At 40.9% G+C, this 23,053-nt stretch overlaps 1 protein-coding gene across 11 annotated transcripts in view; it reads left to right on the top strand.

Annotated features, from left to right (window-relative positions):
- Window positions 1-23,053, top strand: part of DIP2A (disco interacting protein 2 homolog A) — a 223,301-nt gene that overhangs the window by 129,237 nt on the left and 71,011 nt on the right. For all 11 annotated transcript variants that reach the window (XR_007768344.1, XR_007768343.1, XR_007768342.1 and 8 more), the window contains 9 exons: window positions 3,478-3,606; window positions 5,395-5,514; window positions 7,026-7,223; window positions 10,467-10,558; window positions 12,052-12,162; window positions 17,302-17,425; window positions 17,743-17,852; window positions 18,935-19,037; window positions 21,441-21,505. Coding sequence is in view for 5 of the 11 variants with exons in the window: in XM_050916476.1 (XP_050772433.1) it covers window positions 3,478-3,606; window positions 5,395-5,514; window positions 7,026-7,223; window positions 10,467-10,558; window positions 12,052-12,162; window positions 17,302-17,425; window positions 17,743-17,852; window positions 18,935-19,037; window positions 21,441-21,505 (1,052 nt within the window). In the remaining 6 variants the exon portion in view is untranslated. The remainder of the gene's footprint in view (window positions 1-3,477; window positions 3,607-5,394; window positions 5,515-7,025; window positions 7,224-10,466; window positions 10,559-12,051; window positions 12,163-17,301; window positions 17,426-17,742; window positions 17,853-18,934; window positions 19,038-21,440; window positions 21,506-23,053) is intronic.

The following is a 23,053-nucleotide window of genomic DNA, read 5'->3' as shown; positions in this document are numbered from 1 at the left end:
AAAAATCAGATGGCAGGACAAAGTGCCTGATACTGAAGTCCTTACCAGAGCCATCAGCTCACACACTGCTGATGAGAGCCCAGACGAGATGGGCCGGACATGTCGTGAGAATGTCAGACGAGCGCATTCCTAAACAACTCTTCTACGGAGAACTCACCCAGGGAAAGCTCTCCCATGGAGGACAAAAGAAGCGGTTTAAGAACACGCTGAAGATCTCTCTGAAGTCCCTCGAGATCAACACCGCCACGTGGGAAACCCTCGCACTGAACCGTCCAGCATGGCACAGCCTCATTCACACAGGCAGTAATACCTCTGAGGCGAGGCGTACTGCTGAGGCTGAAAGAAAGCGTGAGCTGCGCAAGTCCAGAGCTGCCCGCGCATCATCGACAGTGCCATCACATGTCTGCCCGACATGGGACAGGACGTTCCACGCCCGAATCGGACTGATCAGTCATCTTCAGACGCACAGAGTCCAGTCATCGAACGAATGAGTTGAGGTTTTCATCGACAACGATGGACGATCATCAAGTCAGTATTTGGTTTAGTGCTTTATTAAAAACGGAAACATTCTTCGCTTTAATAAAGTAACCGAAACTGGGCACAATAGGACATACTAATGACATTTTGGGTGTATACCAAATACTCAGTATTCTATCATAAAACCCTTTTACTTGAGTTGGATATGAAATCTGACATTTCAGTTACCACATGTTGTTATCCCTTCCAATATAGGCTGTCCTGAGAGAGTTACTTTCTGACATTTTGGGGTTTCGTCTCTGTGAAAGGAGTTTGCGATCTCAGTTCAGTAGAATCCTAGAAGATTAGGGTTGGAAGAGACTTTAGGTCATCATCTAGTCCAACCCCCTGCTCAAAGCAGAACCAACCTCAGTAAGTACCTGGTAGGCAACTTACCTAATACAGTAGACACTCATTAGTAGCAACATGTTGGTGCTCTTCTGCTCTGTTGCTGTTATGGGAAGTGTTGACAATTCATAGCAGAGAAAGTGTTCCCAAGGGAAATATTCCCATAAGTTGCAATTGCTCTTACAAGCTGTTGCTGCAAGCAAGCGTCTGCTTACAAAAACCTATCCTCACGAGTGGCCCCCTTGGAGATATTCTCAACATATATCAAGGATTTGAATAGGCATGAGAACAGAACTACCTTTGTCCCCCGGGTGATTCCTCCAGAACTGAATTGAACCCTATTGGTGTGGTGGTGTAGAAAAGTTTGCACTTCCAATGTTTATGCTTCATTTGCTCTGTGACTCCACTTTTCACTTCTGTTTGTTTACTTCCATTCGTAAGAACTAGATTAATATACAATGTTAATTTTTAAACAGTGATGGTGATCTCTGTCTCGGCCATTTTAGAGGGCACGTCTGATGGGTGCAAACTGCCAAGTTATGATCAAAGGTTGGAGTGTTCACTGATCCTAAGTGTGCCCCAGAATTGTGCTCTGGAATCTAAATTTTAATGAGGAAAAAAAGTATCTAGCTCTTGCAGCATGAAGATCTATGAGCTGAATGCAATTGGTGCAGTATTGTTGTCCTAAGACTGCAGGCAAACGGAAATAATAGCTGCAAAATTAAAACAATCCCATTCATCTCAATGGATAGTTTCCTCTGGAAACTAATGATTAATGTAATTGTAAATATTAACTGTTTTGTTGCTGATCATTTTTGCAGAAATAGCTCACTAACTTTCTTATCCCCCAGTGCCTCCCAGATCTCCACCGCCCCCAAAAGTCCCAACTTTCCTCTATCCAGCTGCCTAAACTCCAGTTTCCATCCTCGACAACTTCTCTGATGCAGCCATGCCTTGCCAATACAGAATTCTGTGACGTATTGAAATCCTCCTTTGGATTTCAGTCTCTTTGAGCTGCACTAGGGCACTACACAGCTCTCATTGACATCGCTCACCTCCTTCAGGACTAGGGTAGGGTATTCCTGCCTCGCAAAGGTAGTTCATTCTCTTTGCTCCATTCATGCAGCTCCTTCTTAGGGCTCTGGATAATTAGGGTCTCCAGTTGAAGCTCTGATGCCTGCCTGATTGCGTCTTCCAGACTGGGTTTTTCAGTAGCAGCTGCGTTCTGAGCTCTTTCCCTAATATGGGACCTGGGTGGTTGGACCCTCTTGAGGGAAAGCTGTAACTGAGTCATTGCCACAGGCTTAGGTGGGTGGACTCTACCTAGGTTGAAGAAGATGGTGATCTCAGTCATCGCATGCTGGTTGTTGGAAGGCAGTTTTCAATCAATTACTGTTGCTTCACTTCTCAGCTTATCCCTCTGTTCACATGAGGAGTCTCCCCACATAGGAACCCATCTCTGAACTTCAGCTTTGCAGATGCATACCAGCTGTTAACCTTAGACGGTGCTTCAGTGGTGTCATCCCTGGGACACCCTGCTTTCTCCATTTCAAATTAAAATATAAAATGTGTGTAAATGGTGCACCATATGTCTTCCGTCATCTCATCCCAGCCACATCTTAAATGGAATTTATCCCACCAGATTGCAGCTCACTCTTGTCTCACATAGACCTGAGCCTACTCCTCAGTGAGCATTTGTACCAGAAACACTAAGTGTTTGTAGCTGTGACAACCATGCTATAATCTCTGGAACCGAGTGCTGAAGACTGTCCAGCTATTAGAGCCACATGGGCCTCTAACATTCAGAGGGTCCAGTGAAGAATGAAACTCACAAAGGAGTCACAAAATAAACAAGGGATTTCGCTCAGTCTAGCTGACAAAGTGTGAAAGACCAGCAGTAACCTTTACGAGTAAATATTGAGGGCATAACACAATTAACAAGGCACAGTCACACCTTTCTGATCTAGCCTGGAGCTAACTGCAGAGGGGCCACGCGCTCCTGCAAAGGAACCACACACTTGGTTATGAAAGTCCATCCTTAAAAGAGGATCTCAGCATCTTTTGGGCTTAACTGTGCTGCATTTGTGTCTCCTGTTTGATCCTCAGGCTTCTGGGTCTTCCCACAAATATGTGTCTCTTGGAGATCTAAAATCAGCCCTTGCTGCAGTATCTGGGCTGCGGCTCCCTTCGGGGACCTTTTCTTACTGACTCCCTTCTCTTCCTGGTGCTAGACTCCGTGCAGTGCCTCGCTCAGTGTTTTCCTTTCCTAGTCTGGGTTCTGGGAGCATCCTCCTTCTGCCAGCTGGCCCAAAGGCTTCCCACCTTTCACTCCTTCCTTCTGATCACCCACAGTGGGTCCCCTCTAGTTTCACCCCAAAGTGATCAGATTTGCTAAGGAGAAGGGACTTGGCTGCCCACCAAAACTTGCTCATCAATCCCAAAGGTGCAGTGTCTGTTGCAATATCTTATCCTTTTTTTTCTTACTTTCTGGCTTGGGATGGGGCTTCTGCAGAGAAAAAGCTGGAAAAGTATATGTATACAGTGAGAGGCAACTTGTGTATTAATAACTAAGATGTTTGATGTACATTCTTTCTCTTTCTTGTATCCTCACAGATAACCACTCCGCTCCGCCTGATGTAACAACGGGTCTTGTAGAACACTTGCATCATGAGCGACCGCAAGTAGCATCAGTACGAGGAATTCCCAGGGGCTACAACAGCAGCATACTAGAAACTGCAGATGGTGAATGTCAAACTGATCCCACTCTCCAACACCTGGCCATTTTTCTGCATCACTGAATAGACAAGAGGGTCTATATAATGTTTGCCTGGTACCTGGCTTGCATATCCAGTGTAATGTAGACTATTGCATTGCTGTTTGTTCAGTGCCAGCAATGGTTAGAGCTTTCCAGTTAGACTTCCATCAGTAGTATTTGGATCATCTCTTTTTTGCCTCTGAAATGCTCTAAGTCACTGTAATAGCCTACTGAATGAGAGCCTGGAAATGGATCCCAGGTTTCCCATTTTGCAGTGAGGAATGTTACCACTGGGCAATCAGAGTGGCCTGTGTCCATCTTTACAGTAAACCTATATGTTGTGTTAAAAAAAAAGTCAATATACAATTATGTTTTTGAAACTAAAAATGCTATGAATCTCAAACTTGGAAATCCCCAAACTGAGATAAGAAAAAGCTAAAAATAAGTCAGCTCTCTTCTGTCCAGTTGTGTATTGTTGTAGTATCAGACGGGTAGCCGTGTTAGTCTGGATCTGTAAAAGCAGCAGAGAGTCCTCCTCTACCTTGGTGGGTCCTGCGCTTATTGGCAGATTTGCTCACCTCAGTGATCTTCCCCACAGTCTGGATCAACTTCTCCTGTGTCTGATCAGGAGTTGGGAGGTTTGGGGGGGAACCCGGGCCCGCCCTCTACTCCGGGTTCCAGCCCAGGGCCCTGTGGATTGCAGCTGTCTATAGCGCCTCTTGTAACAGCTGCATGACAGCTACAACTCCCTGGGCTACTTCCCCATGGCCTCCTCCAAACACCTTCTTTATCCTCACCACAGGACCTTCCTCCTGGTGTCTGAATACGCTTGTACTCCTTAGTCCTCCAGCAGCACAGCCTCTCACTCTCAGCTCCTTGCACCTCTTGCTCCCAGCTCCTCACAAGCACTTCCTCTCCTCTGGCTCCCCCCTCCCTGACTGGAGTGAGCTCCTTTTTAAACCCAGGTGCCCTGATTAGTCTGCCTTGATTGGCTGCAGGTGATCTAATCAGCCTGTCTGCCTTAATTGGTTCTAGCAGGTTCCTGATTACTCTAGTGCAGCCCCTGCTCTGGTCACTCAGGGAACAGAAAACTACTTGTCCAGTGACCAGTATATTTGCCCTCTACCAGACTCCTGTATCCCACTGGCCTGGGTCTGTCACACACCTTATAGACTAACAGACGTATTGGAGCATGAGCTTTCGTGGGTGCATCCGACAAAGTGGGTATTCACCCATGAAATCTTATGCTCCAAAACATCTGTTAGTCTATAAGGTGCCACAGGATTCTTTGCTGCTATTGTAGTGTTTTCCTGGTGCTGTGAAACCCTCTAAACCTCACTCAATTAAAAAAAAAAAATATCTCCTTTACAGGATCTTATTTTTATACATATTTTGAAGTTGAATAAATACAGATTTAGCAAAACCTCTTCATTCTATATAAAATAAACTGAGCTTCCCATTTGTTAATCCCACACCGTTACTCAGACTTTATTATCTAACTGTGAAGTCAGCATTGTTTGCAGCTAGATTAGGTGATTAGAAGGCACACAAAGCAAGCAAACAGCTAGTAAATAGCATTGCTTTAAAGCAACCTTAATATTTGTTTAAAGCTGCTATTGATGGGTTTTTTCCAAACAGGCAACTGCCTTTTTCAACCCCTTTTTCACTCTCTCAGTGTAAATGTGCTCCTCAGTGTATGGGCCGACCTTATCAGACAGGTGTCAGACAGCGTATGTAAGTCTTTGTTCTGCTCATTCGGTATATGCATTTAACAGGTGTTCCAGTGAATAGTAGAGTTTCCTCAAAAATCCAACAACTTCTAAACACCTTGAAAAGACCAAAGCGCCCACCACTGAAAGAGTTCTTTGTTGATGATTTTGAAGAACTACTAGAAGGTAATAGCTGTGTCAGAATTGTTAACTGATATCTCCAGTTTTCTGATTGTCCCCATAAGCTGTCTCAGAGGAGGGATTTCTGCTTCTTTAAATAGTATTGTAAAACATTTTTCCCTAACATCATGGCGAAGTTGGTGTTCCTTGGCAGGACCTGTTCTTGTTTATCTTTCTGGTCTTTTCCAAGTACAAAACAAATAATAGTATGTCCAGTATTTCAGATTGTCAGACCTTGTGCCAACGCTAGTGTAGAATATCACAGATCTACTGATTATTTTAACTTTTGTTATTAATACGGTTAGATATCACAAAATAAACATTTTCATTTTTGCAGATTTCATCTTTTATATTGCATGTTTAATATTCTGATGTTAATAGCAGTCCCACAAGTTGCCCACTATAATTAAACATGCAAAACAATTTTTTCTAATATTTTGTTTGCACATGTTCAGAAATTTATGAAACATTCATCTTTGAGGCTGACCTTTTCAAAAGATGAGTTTATTGAAAATCTTCAGTAAGAGCAGAATTACAGTAATATGAAGAGTAAAGAGACTGAATATGTGTGCAGGTTTTCTGGGAGTTTTTTTAACCTTAAAATATCAGGAATGTCAAATGTTCTCTAATCCTAAGACTAATCATGACCTCTTTTTGTATTGTAATTAATATCTAAGGGCTGGTCTATGTAACTGCTTAAATTGATGTAACTTACATCGCTCAGGGATGTGAAAATGACACCCCCTGAGTGAGATAAGTTATATCGACTTAAAGTGCTGGCCATAGCTCTCTTTGAAGGCGGGAGACGTTCTCCCGCTGACATAGCTTCCACCTTTCACAGAGATGGAATAATTATGCCAACAGGAAAGGGCTGTTCCGTTGGCATAGCGCATCTACCCCAGACGCACTACAGCAGCACAGTTGCATCGGTGCAGTTGTGCAGATGTAGTTGGGTAGTGTAGACTTGCCTGAACAAAGAGAAGCAACGCACGGGTTTGGCTTTTGATACACTCATATGCGCTTTTATCTAAATATATTCTACAACCCTACCTTTCCCCCAGTCCTCTCAAACCTTTAGCATCAGTTATGTGGGAACTTAGTGCCCAAAAATGAACATGCCTCTAATTATTGGGAGTGCTACCTTTCTAACAACTTAGACCAGATTGCTGCCTATCTTGCATCTATGTGAACAAGCAGAAGACATGTTAGCAGAAGTGTCTTTTTCCCACAGCAGAGTTTTAGAGTGAGCTTGGGATTCAAATACTAGTCATCTGTCCAAGTCTTTTGTGAAATAGAAGATTTGGAATTTAAAAAATGCCAGCCAAGGTAAACACTTTCTGACAATGAGGAAGCCCCACAGATCCTTAAACAGCATCATCTTAAAGGTGAAATGAAGCAACTACAGCTGCTTGGAGTGGAGAGGTGGAACTGGTTAATGGACTCCAGAGATGTTAACAAGTATGATACATGCATTTCAGGAGTAAAATGTTGTAATTTTAATTTTCTTATTCTTTTAGTACAACAGCCTGACCCAAATCAGCCAAAGCCAGAGGGAGGTGAGATGACTGCACTTAAAGGCGAACCCTTAGGTGTGGTTACCAACTGGCCCCCGTCACTCCTGGCTGCTCTGCAGCGCTGGGGGACCACTCAGCCGAAAACCCCGTGTCTAACTGCATTGGATACAACCGGGAAAGCCATCTATACGCTTACCTATGGCAAGTAGTAACTTTGGGACCTTTAATAAAAATTGAAAAAGGAAGAGCTGGTTATTTTGGAATGAGCCATTTGCTTCACTCTATAAAAGAGACTTTGCTGACTACAGTACATTGTTCTGTCACTTTTGAGACTCCTATACAGGTGTGTATTGTGGTATCCTAGACCACTGAATGTTGACTATACCTTAGAAAAGATGAAAACAGTACTTTTGGAGGGGGAATGTACAGTAGGGATCTGCACTGTTTCTCCAAGAAATGGCTTTTTCATCAGCAATAAGCACAGTAATTCATTGGACGTGCTCACTAGAAGAGGAAACTAAAGGCAACCCTCTTTTGTGAGGTTTCCATATATGTAGAGCAGAAAGGGACAGATGACTAGAACAAAGTGCACTGATCAAATTTGAAAAGTAGATACTTCTGGAGTGTGTACAGCTTGTTCATTTGATTACTTAGAGCAGAAGTTTTATAATTCAGAATATGCTGAAGGAAGCTTAATCGTCAGATAGGAAACTTTACTGCATCAGTGAACAGGAAATATTCCATTAGTCAGATGCTTTTTAAGAGATAATTTGGTTACTCCTGAGAGGCAGCTCAGCAGCACATTACTTGCAATTATCTTTGTCTTTACACGTTATATTAAAATTTCCTATGAAACATCCAGGAAACTTAAATAGGCAATTAGGCAATGTTATTTGATAGATAATTGAATACATTAATATGATTAGATGGAGTGGTGGGGCTTTAGCAAGATGTCCAGTTGGTCTGAACTGTATTCAGATGCTTACTTTTGATAACCATAAATAAAAAATCAGAATAATTAACTATATTAGAAATTAGTTCTAATTTAAGCAGAGTAGTTGAAGTCATAGTAATAAATTAGAAGTACTTTTAAAAATAGGCAGTTCTGAAAAGGTAATCAGCTATATTTTGAGTTTGTCTAACAGATTATTTTTCAGTTTCTTTTCTTGATAATCTTGTTTTTTAGCTGAGTATAAAGTATGGTATCATGGTATTCAGGACAGCCAGTCTCTTTATGTACTTTTGTATGTTTGATGTTGAAATAATAGTGGAGCAAAGATCTAGTACTATTCCTAGAGAGTGGACTAAATGAAAGTGTTATTCATAAGATAATTTGTGTGTTTCTGTTATATACTAGTATACAATTATTGTAGTCCTGAATATGCTTTTATTAATAATGCAAATCTATAGCTGTCAAAATATTCAGTATAATATCATTTTAAAAACAGACTTTTATTTCTGGTAGCTCAGTTCAAATACTCTGTATGACGTAAATGTTCTAATTATTCTAAAATCAGGAATGTTTAATTATTGCTTTTTAGAGTGCTAGTCCTACATTAAAAACTTACCTAATGATTCTTTTGCACATAAGCCATTGCAACATTTGCCCCTACGAGTTTGTGATAGTAAATGGCGGAGAAGGTGACCAACAAAGCTTATTTAAATGTGGATTATCAGCTGGAAATCAGAAGAGCCAGCATCTTGCCACAAGCCACCTCTCTGCAAATGACCAGCAATTGTTCCAGAGAACATAGCTCGGGAGCCACTGTAATAGAGTACTTTTTAAAGATGCATTTTAACAGACCTAACGCTGACTTTATTTTACCTGGTTTTAAGCATGAAGTGAGTAAAAGCAGAATTTGGTAAAACCAGTACACTATGTAGAGAAGACCGTGATAACCTATAGAAAAATTTAGCCTAAATGAAACAGATGCACAACTGGCTGGAAAACCATATCCAGAGAATAGTTATCAGTGGTTCACAATCAAGCTGGAAGGGTATATTGAGTGGGGTCTCACAAAGATCTGTCTATTCAGTATCTTCATAAATTATTTGGATAATGGCAGTGAGATTACACTTATAAAGTTTGCAGACAATACCAACCTGGGAAGGTTTGCAAGTGCTTTGGAGGACAAGATTAGAATTCAGAATGATCTTGACAAACTGGAAAAGTGTTCTGAATTAAATAGGATGAAATTCAGTGAGCACAAAAGCAAAGTACTCCACTTAGGCAGAAATAATCAATGGCACAAATACGGGGTGGGAAATGACTGCCTAGGATGGAGTATTTCAGAAAAGGATCTGGGCTTATAGTGGATCACAGACTAAATATGAGTAAACAATGTACCACTGTTGTGGGGGAAAAAAAAATCCTTTTGAGATTGTATTAGCAGGAGTGTTGTAAGTAAGACATGAGAAGTAGTTCTTCCGCTCTACCCTGCACTGATGAGGCCTCAGCTAGCATATTGTGTCCAGTTTTGGGCACCACACTTCAGGAAATGTGGGCAAATTGGAGAAAGTCCAGAAGAGAACAACAAAAATGATTAAAGGTCTAGAAAACATACCCTATGAGGGAAGATGGGAAAAAAACTGGGTTTGTTTAGTCTGGAGAAGAGAAGGCTGAGAGAGGACACAAATCTTCAAGTATGTAAACAGTTGTTACAAAGAGGAGAGTGGTACGTTGTTCTCCTTAACCCATGAGGACAGGACAAGAAGCAATGGACTTAAATTGCAGCAAGGGAGATTTAGTTAGACATTAGGAAAAACTTCCTAACTGTAGGGTAGATCAGCACTGGAACAGTTTACCTAGAGAGGTTGTGGAATGGTTGTCGGTGGTTTTGAAGAACAGGTTAGACCAAACACCTGTCAGGGATGGTTAGATAATTCTTAGTCCTGCCTCAGTTCAGAAGACTGGACTAGATGACTTCGAGAGGTCTCTTCCAGTCCTATATTTCTGTGATTCATTTAGTAGGTTACCATCAAAGGGTCATTTTGAGAAATTAGCATTTGTATGCATTGTCAGCAGAGAGGAAGGTTGACCAGGTGCTGCCAGATGTCTTAATATTTCAGGCAAAGGTTCTTGGGCTAATTTAGTTGTTAAATCACAATGTGCTGAAAGGCAGTTCTCTGAAGTAGAAGCGATGGAAGCCATAGGCCCCACCCCCTTAGCGCTGAATTAATTACTTGGTAGGTTTTTTATGCATAATAGTGTTTACACAATAAGACAGGCAGTAATTCTATTGTGGATAATTTGAGTTTTGAGACACCTTAAAAACACCTAATTTTTCAGAAGGAGCTTGGCATTTGCTTTGTAAAATTCAGGCTTCTCCATGGTGTCCCCAGTTGGGCCTCCAGAATCACTAGTCAGCATTTAAAGTGTAGCCTGTTGCTTTTTTTTATTCTTAAGGTTTTATGCATTTTCTTATATCTGTGCTCTAATTCTAGGCAAACTGTGGAGCCGGAGTTTGAAGTTAGCGTATACACTTCTTAACAAACTAACCAGTAAGAATGAACCACTACTCAAACCTGGACACAGGGTAGGTTACTCCTGGCCTTGCTTTGGAATAATATTTAAAACTAGACTAAAAGGAACTGTGCGTTTTGGAAATGAAGTTCTATTGGGAATTTGGCCAGTATTATTTTGATATGATGCCCAAGAGTTTTCTGGGTGCTGTACTATCAAGTTATAAGACAGGCCCCTGTAACAAAGAGCTTGCAATCTAAACAGATAGCACAGAGCTGGTGTTACCACATGGGAGGGTGACATATATGGAGGTGGGCAGGTGGGTTGGTCACACAAGGCTTAGGAGTTAAAGGACCTTGTTAGTCCCAATCTTTCCCTCTGCCGTCCTGCATAGTGTTACCCGCCAGTCTATGATTCCCATAGATGATGGGTGAGAGGAGGTTTGTTTGCCATTCCTTTTCTTACCCCAGAATTCATGGACACCACATACACACAGCTGTACACTGAACAACGCTATTGAAATGGTGGGTTATTTCAATAGGGTTTTTGAGTCCTACCTTTGGAATCCTTGTTGTAGGTATGTTGTTAAATGAAGCAATTAGGTCTCATTAAAATGCTTATTTCAGGATATATGCTTCGTTTGTACTGAGGTAGCTTGGTAATTCAGATATGGAGCTGGTGTGGTTAACTCTACTAGACAGCTCTTCGGAAGGACCAATCAGGGACAGTATGTGCTGATGCTTCAGTCCTGTAACGTACAGTTTTCCAGATGCTGAAGCCTTTTAACAGTAGACTTTACACTTGACCTTATTGCACCTGGAATGTGAATTCTTAGCACCGACAAAAAGTCAAGTCCTGAAGCTACTGGCCTTGATACTAGCAATGCGAAACCCATGTACCTGATGAGGTTATTTTCATTGTCCCAAACATCACTATTATGTTTAATTGGCTAATAAATGTAAGGTAGTGCAGTTTTTCACCTAAAGCAAGCAGCTGTCGTCATTCTGTTTTATAGATTTTTTTTTCCCTTCAGCAAACATAGAATTCATAACGAATCACAGTAAGCAAAAGACCAATGTCAGTACAGTCTCTTGCGTGTGCTGTGTACAAATTGCTGTATCATTGGTAAGACGGTAAAGATTGTGAACAAAATTATGGATGAGTTGGGCAGTCAGAAATGGCTTTTGTCTGAAAAAAGCCTTGTAATGTCAGATTAATTATTGATAAATGCAATATTTTGCATTTCTGGATAAAAATCTGATTGAAGGAACCTTCTTTATGAGGGTTTTGTGTAAACGAATGGCATAAAAGTGAACTGCTCTGTGGAACCCTGGGATTCAGTTAGATTGTACTGATTATATAATATATTCACAAGCAGGGAGATCAATTTGCTTCATCCAGTGAATGAAGCTTGTATACATGATAAATGTGCGTGTGCATGCTAAGGTGATTACCGTTGTTTAAATGTCTCCAGTTCTTGATATGATCCTGAACGATATGTGGGAAATGTATTTTCAAAAAGACTCTCTAAAAATCTTTTACCGACTTTGCTCGATCTTGTTATAGGTGGCTCTGGTGTTTCCTAACAGTGATCCTGTGATGTTTATGGTGGCATTTTATGGGTGCCTCCTGGCAGACCTGGTTCCTGTGCCAATAGAAGTACCACTCACAAGAAAGGTAATCCAGTGTGTCAGCCACATTCGGTAGTGAAAATAATCAGTTTTACAAGAGAATATATGGGTTCCACAGTGTTGCTTTGAGCTACAGAGTGCCACAACTAGGCAGAATGATAAGAGGGTTTTTTTTGTAGTTCAGGGGATGTGGATGGATAGGGGTTTTTTTGTTTATTTTTTTATGGCTTCAAGAGTAGAGGGATGTTATCAGTCGAAACAGCGGTAAAACTGAAGTGTCTGTCTGCAGAAGAAAGCAGCACAGTGCATAAACTGAATTGATGGTTGTACTTCTCTAAATGTTAGATTTTAGTGTATGCTAATGTTTGTGGAGCAGAGTTTAATACCGAAACTGGGAAAACCTGTGAAGTGAATAATTGAACTGCCCTTTAGTATGTATATGCTCGTAGAGATGTTCATGAATTTTTCAAACTTCTTTTAATGTTGAATGTTCTGATGGCAGTGTTAGTCAACACTATTAACTGAATCTCTAAATATATATATTTAAACCTAACTAGCTTCAAGACTGAGCTTGATAAGTTTATCAGAGGGGAGGTCTGATGGGACTGCCTGCAATGGCATGTGGCTGATCTGTGACTGCAAGTAGGAAATATCTCCAGTGGCCCATGATGGGACAGTAGATGTGGAGGACTCTGAGTTACTACACAAAATTCTTTCCCAAGCTGCTGGGACTTGCCCTCATGATCAGGGTCTATCTGATGGCCATAGCTGGAGTTGGGAAGAAATTTCCCCCCGGGTCAGATTGGCAGAGACCCTTCCTCTGCAGCATGGGACACGGGTCAATTGCAGGTTTAAGATACTGTAAATGGTGGATTCTCTGTAACTTGAAGTCTTTTCATCATGATTTAAGGACTTCAGTAACTTAGCCAGAGGTTCGAGATCTGTTATAGGAGTGGGTGGGTGAGACTCTGTTGTCTACGATGTGCAGGAGCTCAGACTAGATGATCAAGTCTAGATTATAAATCCCTTCTGGCCTTAAAGTTTGAGTTTTTTTAAAAAATTATTTTAAGATTTTTACATGTTATGGAAGATTTTACTATTTTGATCCAATGATTTTTTCATACGGTGGAAACTCTTGGATTTTCCATTTATTTCCCATTCCTGTTAATTCTCTCAATTTAAATAAATCTAGGTCTAAATGATCTGTATTAACATCTTATTCCTTTTTTCACTTTCAGTATAAAAGTTAGCAGCACATTTCTGTCAATTAACATTTTTTGTATTATATCAGCTTTAACCTTTTAGATTTTTGGTCTATGACTCAGTTTTACCTTGAGGATTTAATGAAGCAAATTTCCTAATCTGAGCTGTAAGGCAAACGGGGTCAGTTAATATCAAAGATTACTTGCCCAGATGAATGTCAGCTCAGGACTACGAAAAATAGACCCTTCCCTATTAACGTTGACATGATCCTATAGAAACTTGTGTGTCGTGTTTAACGCTGTAGTATAGCATAGGCCTAGTTCTGTAAATGTATTTAGTCTTATTCATAGCTCCATGATACTGCCTGTCCGTCCATTCCCTAAGTATGCATTTCTGTGCCTTGCTTCTCCTACAGAAATGCCCCCTCCTTTGTGCCTAGAGGTTGTTTTGACTCCCTCTGTCCTATGAGCCATTGTTGGATTTCATCAGCAATATGTTAAAAGCTCTGTACTTTGTAAATATAACATGTTTACAAAGTGGGGAACAAGACCTGGGAGATGGGTCGGAAACAGGAGGGAGCATGGGCTATAATGGCAGAGAGAAAGGAGGGTTAGGGCAAAGCTGGGAGGCAATATCAAAGCAGTATCTTAGATGCCTATATACAAATGCAAGAAGTATGGGTAATAAGCAAGAAGAACTGGAAGTGCTAATAAATAAATACAACTGTGACATTGTTGGCATTACTGAAACTTGGTGGGATAATACACATGACTGGAATGTTGGTGTGGATGGGTATAGTTTGCACAGGAAGGATAGACAGGGGAAAAAGGGAGGAGGTGTTGCCTTATATATTAAAAATGTACACACTTGGACTGAGGTGGAGATGGACATAAGAGATGGAAGTGTTGAGAGTCTCTGGGTTAGGCTAAAAGGGGTAAAAAACACGGGTGGTGTCGTGCTGGGAGTCTATTACAGGCCACCTAATCAGGTGGAAGAGGTGGATGAGGCTTTTTTCAAACAACTAACAAAATCATCCAAAGCCCAAGATTTGGTGGTGATGGGGGACTTCAACTATCCAGATATATGTTGGGAAAATAACACCGCGGGGCACAGACTATCCAATAAGTTCCTGGACTGCATTGCAGACAACTTTTTATTTCAGAAAGTTGAAAAAGCTACTAGGGGAAAACCTGTTCTAGACTTGATTTTAACAAATAGGGAGGAACTCGCTGAGAATTTGAAAATAGAAGGAAGCTTGGGTGAAAGTGATCATGAAATCATAGAGTTTGCGATTCTAAGGAAGGGTAGAAGGGAGTACAGCAAAATAGAGACAATGGATTTCAGGAAGGCGAATTTTGGTAAGCTCAGAGAGCTGATGGGTAAGGTCCCATGGGAATCAAGACTGAGGGGGAAAACAACTGAGGAGAGTTGGCAATTTTTCAAAGGGACGTTATTAAGGGCCCAAAAGCAAGCTGTTCCAATGGTTAGGAAAGAGAGAAAATGTGGCAAAAGACCACCTTGGCTTAACCACGAGATCTTGCGTGACCTACAAAATAAAAAGGCGTCATATAGAAAATGGAAACTAGGTCAGATCACAAAGGACGAATATAGGCAAATAACACAGGAATGCAGAGACAAGATTAGAAAGGCAAAGGCACAAAATGAGCTCAAACTAGCTATGGGAATAAAGGGAAACAAGAAGACTTTTTATCAATACATTAGAAGCAAGAGGAAGACCAAGGACAGGGTAGGCCCACTGCTCAGTGAGGAGGGGGAAACAGTAACGAGAGACTTGGAAATGGCAGAGATGCTTAATGACTTCTTTGTTTCGGTCTTCACTGAGAAGTCTGAAGGAATGTCTAATATAGTGAATGCTTACGGGAAGAGGGTAGATTTAGAAGATAAAATAAAAAAAGAGCAAGTAAAAATCACTTAGAAAAGTTAGATGCCTGCAAGTCACCAGGGCCTGATGAAATGCATCCTAGAATACTCAAGGAGTTAATAGAGGAGGTATCTGAGCCTCTAGCTATTATCTTTGGGAAATCATGGGAGACGGGGGAGATTCCAGAAGACTGGAAGGGGGCAAATATAGTGCCCATCTATAAAAAGGGAAATAAAAACAACCCAGGAAACTACAGACCAGTTAGTTTAACTTCTGTACCAGGGAAGATAATGGAGCAAATAATTAAAGAAATCATCTGCAAACACTTGGAAGGTGGTAAGGTGACAGGGAATAGCCAGCATGGATTTGTAAAGAACAAATCGTGTCAAACTAATCTGATAGCATTCTTTGATAGGATAACGAGCCTTGTGGATAAGGGAGAAGCGGTGGATGTGATATACCTAGACTTTAGTAAGGCATTTGATACGGTCTCGCATGATATTCTTATAGATAAACTAGGAAAGTACAATTTAGATGGGGCTACTATTAGGTGGGTGCATAACTGGCTGGATAACCGTACTCAGAGAGTAGTTATTAATGGTTCCCGATCCTGCTGGAAAGGTATAACAAGTGAGGTTCCGCAGGGGTCTGTTTTGGGACCGGCTCTGTTCAATATCTTCATCAACGATTTAGATGTTGGCATAGAAAGTACGCTTATTAAGTTTGCAGACGATACCAAACTGGGAGGGATTGCAACTGCTTTGGAGGACAGGGTCAAAATTCAAAATGATCTGGACAAATTGGAGAAATGGTCTGAGGTAAACAGGATGAAGTTCAATAAAGATTAATGCAAAGTTCTCCACTTAGGAAGGAACAATCAGTTTCACACATACAGAATGGGAAGAGACTGTCTAGGAAGGAGTATGGCAGAAAGAGATCTAGGGGTCATAGTGGACCACAAGCTTAATATGAGTCAACAGTGTGATACTGTTGCAAAAAAAGCAAACGTGATTCTGGGATGCATTTTACAGGTGTGTTGTAAACAAGACACGAGAAGTCATTCTTCCACTTTACTCTGCGCTGGTTAGGCCTCAACTGGAGTATTGTGTCCAGTTCTGAGCACCGCATTTCAAGAAAGATGTGGAGAAATTGGAGAGGGTACAGAGAAGAGCAACAAGAATGATTAAAGGTCTTGAGAACATGACCTATGAAGGAAGGCTGAAACAATTGGGTTTGTTTAGTTTGGAAAAGAGAAGACTGAGAGGGGACATGATAGCAGTTTTCAGGTATCTAAAAGGGTGTCATCAGGAGGAGGGAGAAAACTTGTTCACCTTAGCCTCCAATAATAGAACAAGAAGCAATGGGCTTAAACTGCAGCAAGGGAGATTTAGGTTGGACATTAGGAAAAAGTTCCTAACTGTCAGGGTAGTTAAACACTGGAATAGATTGCCTAGGGAAGTTGTGGAATCTCCATCTCTGGAGATATTTAAGAGTAGGTTAGATAAATGTCTATCAGGGATGGTCTAGACAGTATTTGGTCCTACCATGAGTGCAGGGGACTGGACTCGATGACCTCTCGAGGTCCCTTCCAGTCCTAGAGTCTCTGAGTCTATGTTAAAATGTTACTTGTCATAACTCTAAGTACTGTGGTTGAAAATAGGCTGTTTTGGAGAAACGCATTTCTGCCTTTTATAGAGGCTATATTTTCAGCTCTGTAACAATATAGAACAGCAGTTTATACATGTAGGCAGACTAAGGTTTTCCTGGATTTAGAGACTTACGTTTATTTAAAAATGAGAAAGGAACACTTCTGTTGTGGTGAATTACACATCTCTTGAGTTTCCCACAACAGAGAGGTGAATCCAAATGAATGGAAGTCACAGGAGATCAAGGATTCAGATAGGCGCTCTCATGCTGCAGTAACAGGCACCAGACAACAGGAGACATTTAAAATGACTAACTGTGTGAAGGCTAAGAAATGTATTTGGAAACACATGATTATTCACATGTAACTTCTTAACGTCTTCTAAACATGGCAGAATTGCAGAAAACTCTGAGCGTTTCCATTTGCATCTTTACAATATCATGGTTTTTCTGTAGGATGCTGGCAGCCAACAGATTGGATTTCTCTTGGGCAGTTGTGGAGTAACCTTAGCTTTGACAACAGATGTTTGTCAAAAAGGCCTTCCGAAAGCTCAGACTGGGGAGGTAGTTACATTCAAAGGTACATTTTTTGTTATTCCATAATTTTTCTGCAGAGCAAAGAACATAGATATGAATGCTACTGTACAATTACTAGTTTGATTGTGATTACACATTTCTAACTGCATATGAAGGAAGAACTACAGAGGAATCTGAAAATTCTCTGCCTCTTGTCAAGAGTGCTTTGATGAAGTTGCTAATGACTTTCATTCCACATTTGCCCCAGCAGCATGATTCTGGCATTTTTACTTAGCTAGTTGTTGCTGTCCCAGAATATTGAAAAACAAAGTATTTCTTTGGAAGCGTTTTAATTATTTTCATCTTGGTTTTTAATTTAAGGTTGGCCTCGTCTTGTTTGGTTTGTGATTGATGGAAAACATCTTGCAAAACCAGCCAAGGACTGGCATCCACAAGTACGGGATGCCAGTGCTGATATCGCTTATATTGAGGTAAACAAATGTAATATGCTGAGCGTATCTGACACATGGGTTCCATCATTGATTTTCACACCTGTATTGAATGTATCCATTCTCTTGCTCTCCCTCTGTCCTTAATGAAAACAGTCAGAATGTATATGATTATCTCGCCATGTGATCGGACGTATTATTTTAGTTGTAATCCTGTGGCTTGTTCCTTTGGGTAAAATTTTCAAAAGTGCCTAAGTGACTTTTATTTTTTGCAATGAGATGTAGGCTTCTAAGTGACCTAGACAATTTGAAATTTTTACCCTGTGTCTATATCCTGGTTGTGTGTCACATTTACTTGGTAAGTTTTCAGTGCATGGACCATGTCTCTTAATCTCTGTAAGGTGTCGTGAAAAGTTATGGTGCTATAGAATATACATAAATATTATTTCCCCCCTGCAAGTAAGTGCAGTACCTTCCCCCACACCTTGTTTCCATATAATTAGGGGCATCAGACTGTCACCTGTAATGTTGAGTTCATCTCTTAGTCACCTAGCGTAGAATATTTTTGCTTTCGTTTTTACAGCAGCAGCCCTCCCCACCCATTTACGCTCATCTTTTCTTTTGAGGTTTTCACCCAGCCCTTCATTCTGAGTTACCATATTGTCACTTTTAAATTCCCATACCAAGTTGGAAGTGTAAACTTTGCAGTATAGAGAACTTAACCATCTTCTCTTCAAGATTCCTCTGATGTACTCAAGGACAGTGTCAGATGCACCCTCGATATTTATTTGTGTTACGGTAGCACCCGTTGTGCTGGGCACTGTACAAATACATAGTCAGAAGTAAAGAGGTTACTGCTCCAAAGATTTTACAATGTACGTAGACAAGTAACGAGAGGGGAACAGGATACAACATCCACAAAGTGGCAGGGTGATGATAATCACGTATTGATGGTGTTCCGTTTTTGGGGTTCCTGAGACTAGTAATTTACAAATGGTAAGGGACGGGGAAACAATCAAAATAAGTACAGTTTAACATACTGTACACACACAGATACCCCTCAAGTTAATCGTTGTTGGCTAACTTTAATTATTAAACTAATCTTGCAAATTTTCTCTTTTCAGTATAAGACAAGTAAAGAGGGCAGCACAATGGGCATTACTATATCTCATGCTTCCATGCTGGCACACTGTCATGCATTGACCCAGGCATGTGGTTACTCAGAAGGTAAGTTCCGTAGAGGTCCTTCAAAAATAATACATATTGATATTGACATTAAGCAGAACATACTGTATCTGATGTTGGTAAAGCATTTTTAGTGCCCTATCTCCAGTCTTAGAGTGGCATTTTTCATTGTTGAAGGAAAGTGCTGTTTACTTGCTTGTAATTGACATGAAATATGAAGAAAAATAAGGAGCCACTTGTAACTTCATCCACAGCATGTATTAAGTAGCTCAAATCTGAGACCCGTTAACTTGCAGTTTCGTGTATGTGTCCATCTCATACCATTTAATTTCACACAGTTAAGAAAACAAATGAGACTTATATGGCCATATGTGTAAGTGTTAGCAATATATTAATTAAAACACAAGTTGAAATAAATAGAACTAATATTTGATTTCTTGGACAATCCAAGTAAATCTTGCGTCTCTGAAAGGGTTAATCAGCAACAATTTTCAGCTGATCAGACTAAGGGCTGCACAACAGTGGAAAGATCAATAGGCGTGTGTTTTTCTGTACCACTGACAGTAGTATGCTCCTAATGTGAATGTACTGTTGGAGTCATTGAAAGTGCAGAAAATCACACTCTAAAAGAACAACCAATACAGGGGGGTTAACTGGTCATATTTACATGGTAGGTTTTTGCCAGCAGTTTCCAATTTTTGGTCAGTCTTCAAGCAAAATGATCAATACATGTGTGTCCACACCAACTTGTGTAAAAAAAAAAAAAAAAAAAAAAAAAAATTGTTTTCATATAAGACTTGCATAAATTATTGGCAATCAGCTTCCCTCCTCCTGAAAGTGTACTTGCTTTTACCCTTTTGTATTTTTCAGCCAAAATATGTGAAGTGTATGTAAATAGCAGCTTATAGCTTTATCAGTTTGAAAGTAAATATATAGCAATCACTGCTCAGAACTGCAAAATAAATTCAAAATTTTAAAATACACCAGTAAACTATCTCCTTTAGTAAGAGGTAGGCAACTATATTGAAGCTGTTGTCACAAGTTTAGTATTCAATATTTTTAATTAAATGTTTATCCAAATAGCAATCTAGTGTCAACATAATGCTTTTAAATTTACAGAAGAATGTTTGCCTTGAATGAATTAAATCAAGGTTTAAAACCATCATGTTCATTATGCCAGTCACTTTTTTCTGTTAAAAAGGAATTCACAGAGCTTTCAATGACAGCCTTTTTTAAAAAGTACCAAGAATGACTCTTAATTACCAGTACGTATCTGTTACCAGTTGGAGTCTATTCACAGCAGAGTCCCAATCCCCAACCTGCATTTTTGACTTCATGCTCTTTTCTGTAGACTAAACTTATTAAAACCACTTAATCTGTTCATAAATTTTACCTCCTAATCCTTCTGTCGTCTTTATCACCCTTATTTGGATTCCCTCCAGTTTCAATGTCATTTTGGCTCAATCTTCCAAGGTGCTGAGCATTCTGGTCCAATTCCAACAAAATTGTATCCTCTCCTCATTCCTCTGCAGTCAAGCAAGTGAGACTGCTTTCTCCTTCTCCACACTGCCTAGGGACCAACCCAGCACTGGGGGCATTGAGAGGACAAGAGAGACAGTCTCCTTGCTCTGTGTTCTAGGCCTGGCACCCAGAGGAAATAACTGCAGGAAGAGTCCGTAGTTCAGCCTGCTCACTCCAGTCAGCACACAGGAGCTGTATGGGGTTGGAGCATGATCACTGCGGATAGTGTTTTCAGAAAATAATGCTGCCAGCCTCTCTCAAACCTCCATTGAGCATGTGCAAACTGATTTTCACTTGTAACTTAGCCAAATTTGGGTCAACTTTCTCAGGACACTAAACCATCCATCTCTGACAGCAGGGCAATCCTAATGCCAAATTCCCAAGTCCCTGCTCTGCAACATGGAGGGTGTTAGAGTTTCTCAGTGAGACCAATGTTAAAATGAAGACAAAGAGAAAACTAACATGGACAAAACATTTTTCTCTTCTCTCATTCTTTGAAACAGTTCAACTTTTTTAGCTGAAACTTAAAATATATATATACATACATGCGCACACAACCTGAGATAGAAACAGGCATGGGAAATTTCAGCTCAAACTATTAAAGTTTAGCAAAGTTGTAAGCAATCAAAAATAAGGTGTGTTATAACTGAAAGGGTCAGATGCCAGGCAACCTTAACTATAGGCATCACTGCTAGTGTCATCAGTAACAAATAATAACACAAGGACAATTGTAACAAGTACTTGAGATGCTGCAGGCTTTAGCAGACTGGACACGTAATAGGAGCATGGTAATGTGACGTTGGCTTATTCCTTTTCCGAAAGGCTTACAAATCTCACAGCTCCTTTGGGAGATCTGACATGCATCTCAGATGTTCTAAAGTTGTGATTTCAACAAATGTAACCAGTGTCTTCATCCTCTTTCAGCTGAAACATTAACAAATGTGCTGGATTTCAAAAGGGATGCTGGTCTGTGGCATGGCGTTTTAACAGTGAGTGTTTGAGTGTATTCAATAACGACAAATTGTATTATTTGTATTATCATAGTGCCTCGGCACCCCGTCGTGTTAGGTGTTGTACAAAAAACAGGAGAAAAAGACTGTTCCTGTCCCAAAGAGTTACAGTCTGAATGTCAGGCAAGAGACAGCAGATGGATAGACACAGACAGTTGAGTACAAGGAGACACTGAGACAGTATTGGGGAGCGTGACAGTCAGTGGTCTCTGCACACTAGCAGCTTAGCTTCTGTCAATTTTTTCGTAGGCCTCACAGCAAAGGAGAGTTTTGAGGAGCATTTTGAAGGTGGATGGATAGGCTAGTTTTGTGGATAGTTACAGGGAGCTTCCCTAAGCACGAGGGGCAGCATTGGAGAAAGCATGATGGTGCCTGTTTGAACATGTAACATCCTGGACTGTTCAGAAATGGGAGCTGACTTTTTGATACTGAGTGAGAGGATGAGGATTGGTTGCGAAGGACCTTGAAAGTGCAGACAAGAAGCTTATGTTTGACATGATAGAGAAGAGGGAGACAGTGAAGGGATGCAAAGAAAGACGGCGTAGTCAAAGTGACAAGCTATGGAAACGATCTTCTCAGCAGCATTCTGAATGGATGTGAGTGAGGTGAGATTCTATTTGTCAAGGATAGAGAGAAGGATGGTTGTAACCAAGATGCAAGATGATCAGAACTTGAACAAAAGTTTTATCTGTGTAGATGGATCTTAAAGATGTTATGCAGAAATAATCTGCATGACAGCCCTAGGTTGGATGTGAGGACCTAGAGAGATGTGTGGGTCAAAGATGGTACACAGGTTACGGGCCTGAGTGACAGTTAGAATAGTGGTGTTGTCCACGTTGACCAAGAAAGGAGATAGAGGGGAGGGCCTTGGGGAGAGGAAGATTAAAGAGTGAGGTTTTAGCCATGTTGAGGTTGAGCTGATGGCTAGAAATTCACAAAGAGATCTCAGAAAGAGAGGCTGAAATTTTAGTTTGACGGGAGACAGATCTGGAGTAGAGAGGTAGATGTGTGAGCCATCCATATAGAGATGGTAGTTGAATTTGGGTTTGCAGATGAGATTGCCAGAGAACAGAGTGTAGAGAGTGTGACAAACCCAGGCCAGTGGGGTACAGGAGTCTGGTAGAGGGCAAATATACTGGTCACTGGAGGAGTAGTTTTCTGTTCCCTGAGTGACCAGAGCAGGGGCTGCACTAGAGTAATCAGGAACCTGCTAGAACCAGTTAAGGCAGACAGGCTGATTAGAACACCTGCAGCCAATCAAGGCAGGCTAATCAGTGCACCTGGGTTTAAAAAGGAGCTCACTCCAGTCAGGGAGGGGGGAGCCAGAGGAGAGGAAGTGCATGTGAGGAGCTGGGAGCAAGAGGTGCAAGGAGCTGAGAGTGAGAGGGTGTGCTGCTGGAGGACTAAGGAGTAGAAGCATTATCACACACCAGGAGGGAGGTCCTGTGGTGAGGATAAAGAAGGTGTTTGGAGGAGGCCATGGGGAAGTAGCCCAGGGAGTTGTAGCTGTCATGCAGCTGTTACAAG

Source organism: Gopherus flavomarginatus, chromosome 10 (genome assembly GCF_025201925.1).
Source record: "Gopherus flavomarginatus isolate rGopFla2 chromosome 10, rGopFla2.mat.asm, whole genome shotgun sequence".
Lineage (NCBI taxonomy): Eukaryota > Metazoa > Chordata > Testudines > Testudinidae > Gopherus > Gopherus flavomarginatus.
This window is presented reverse-complemented; position numbering and strand designations above follow the sequence as displayed.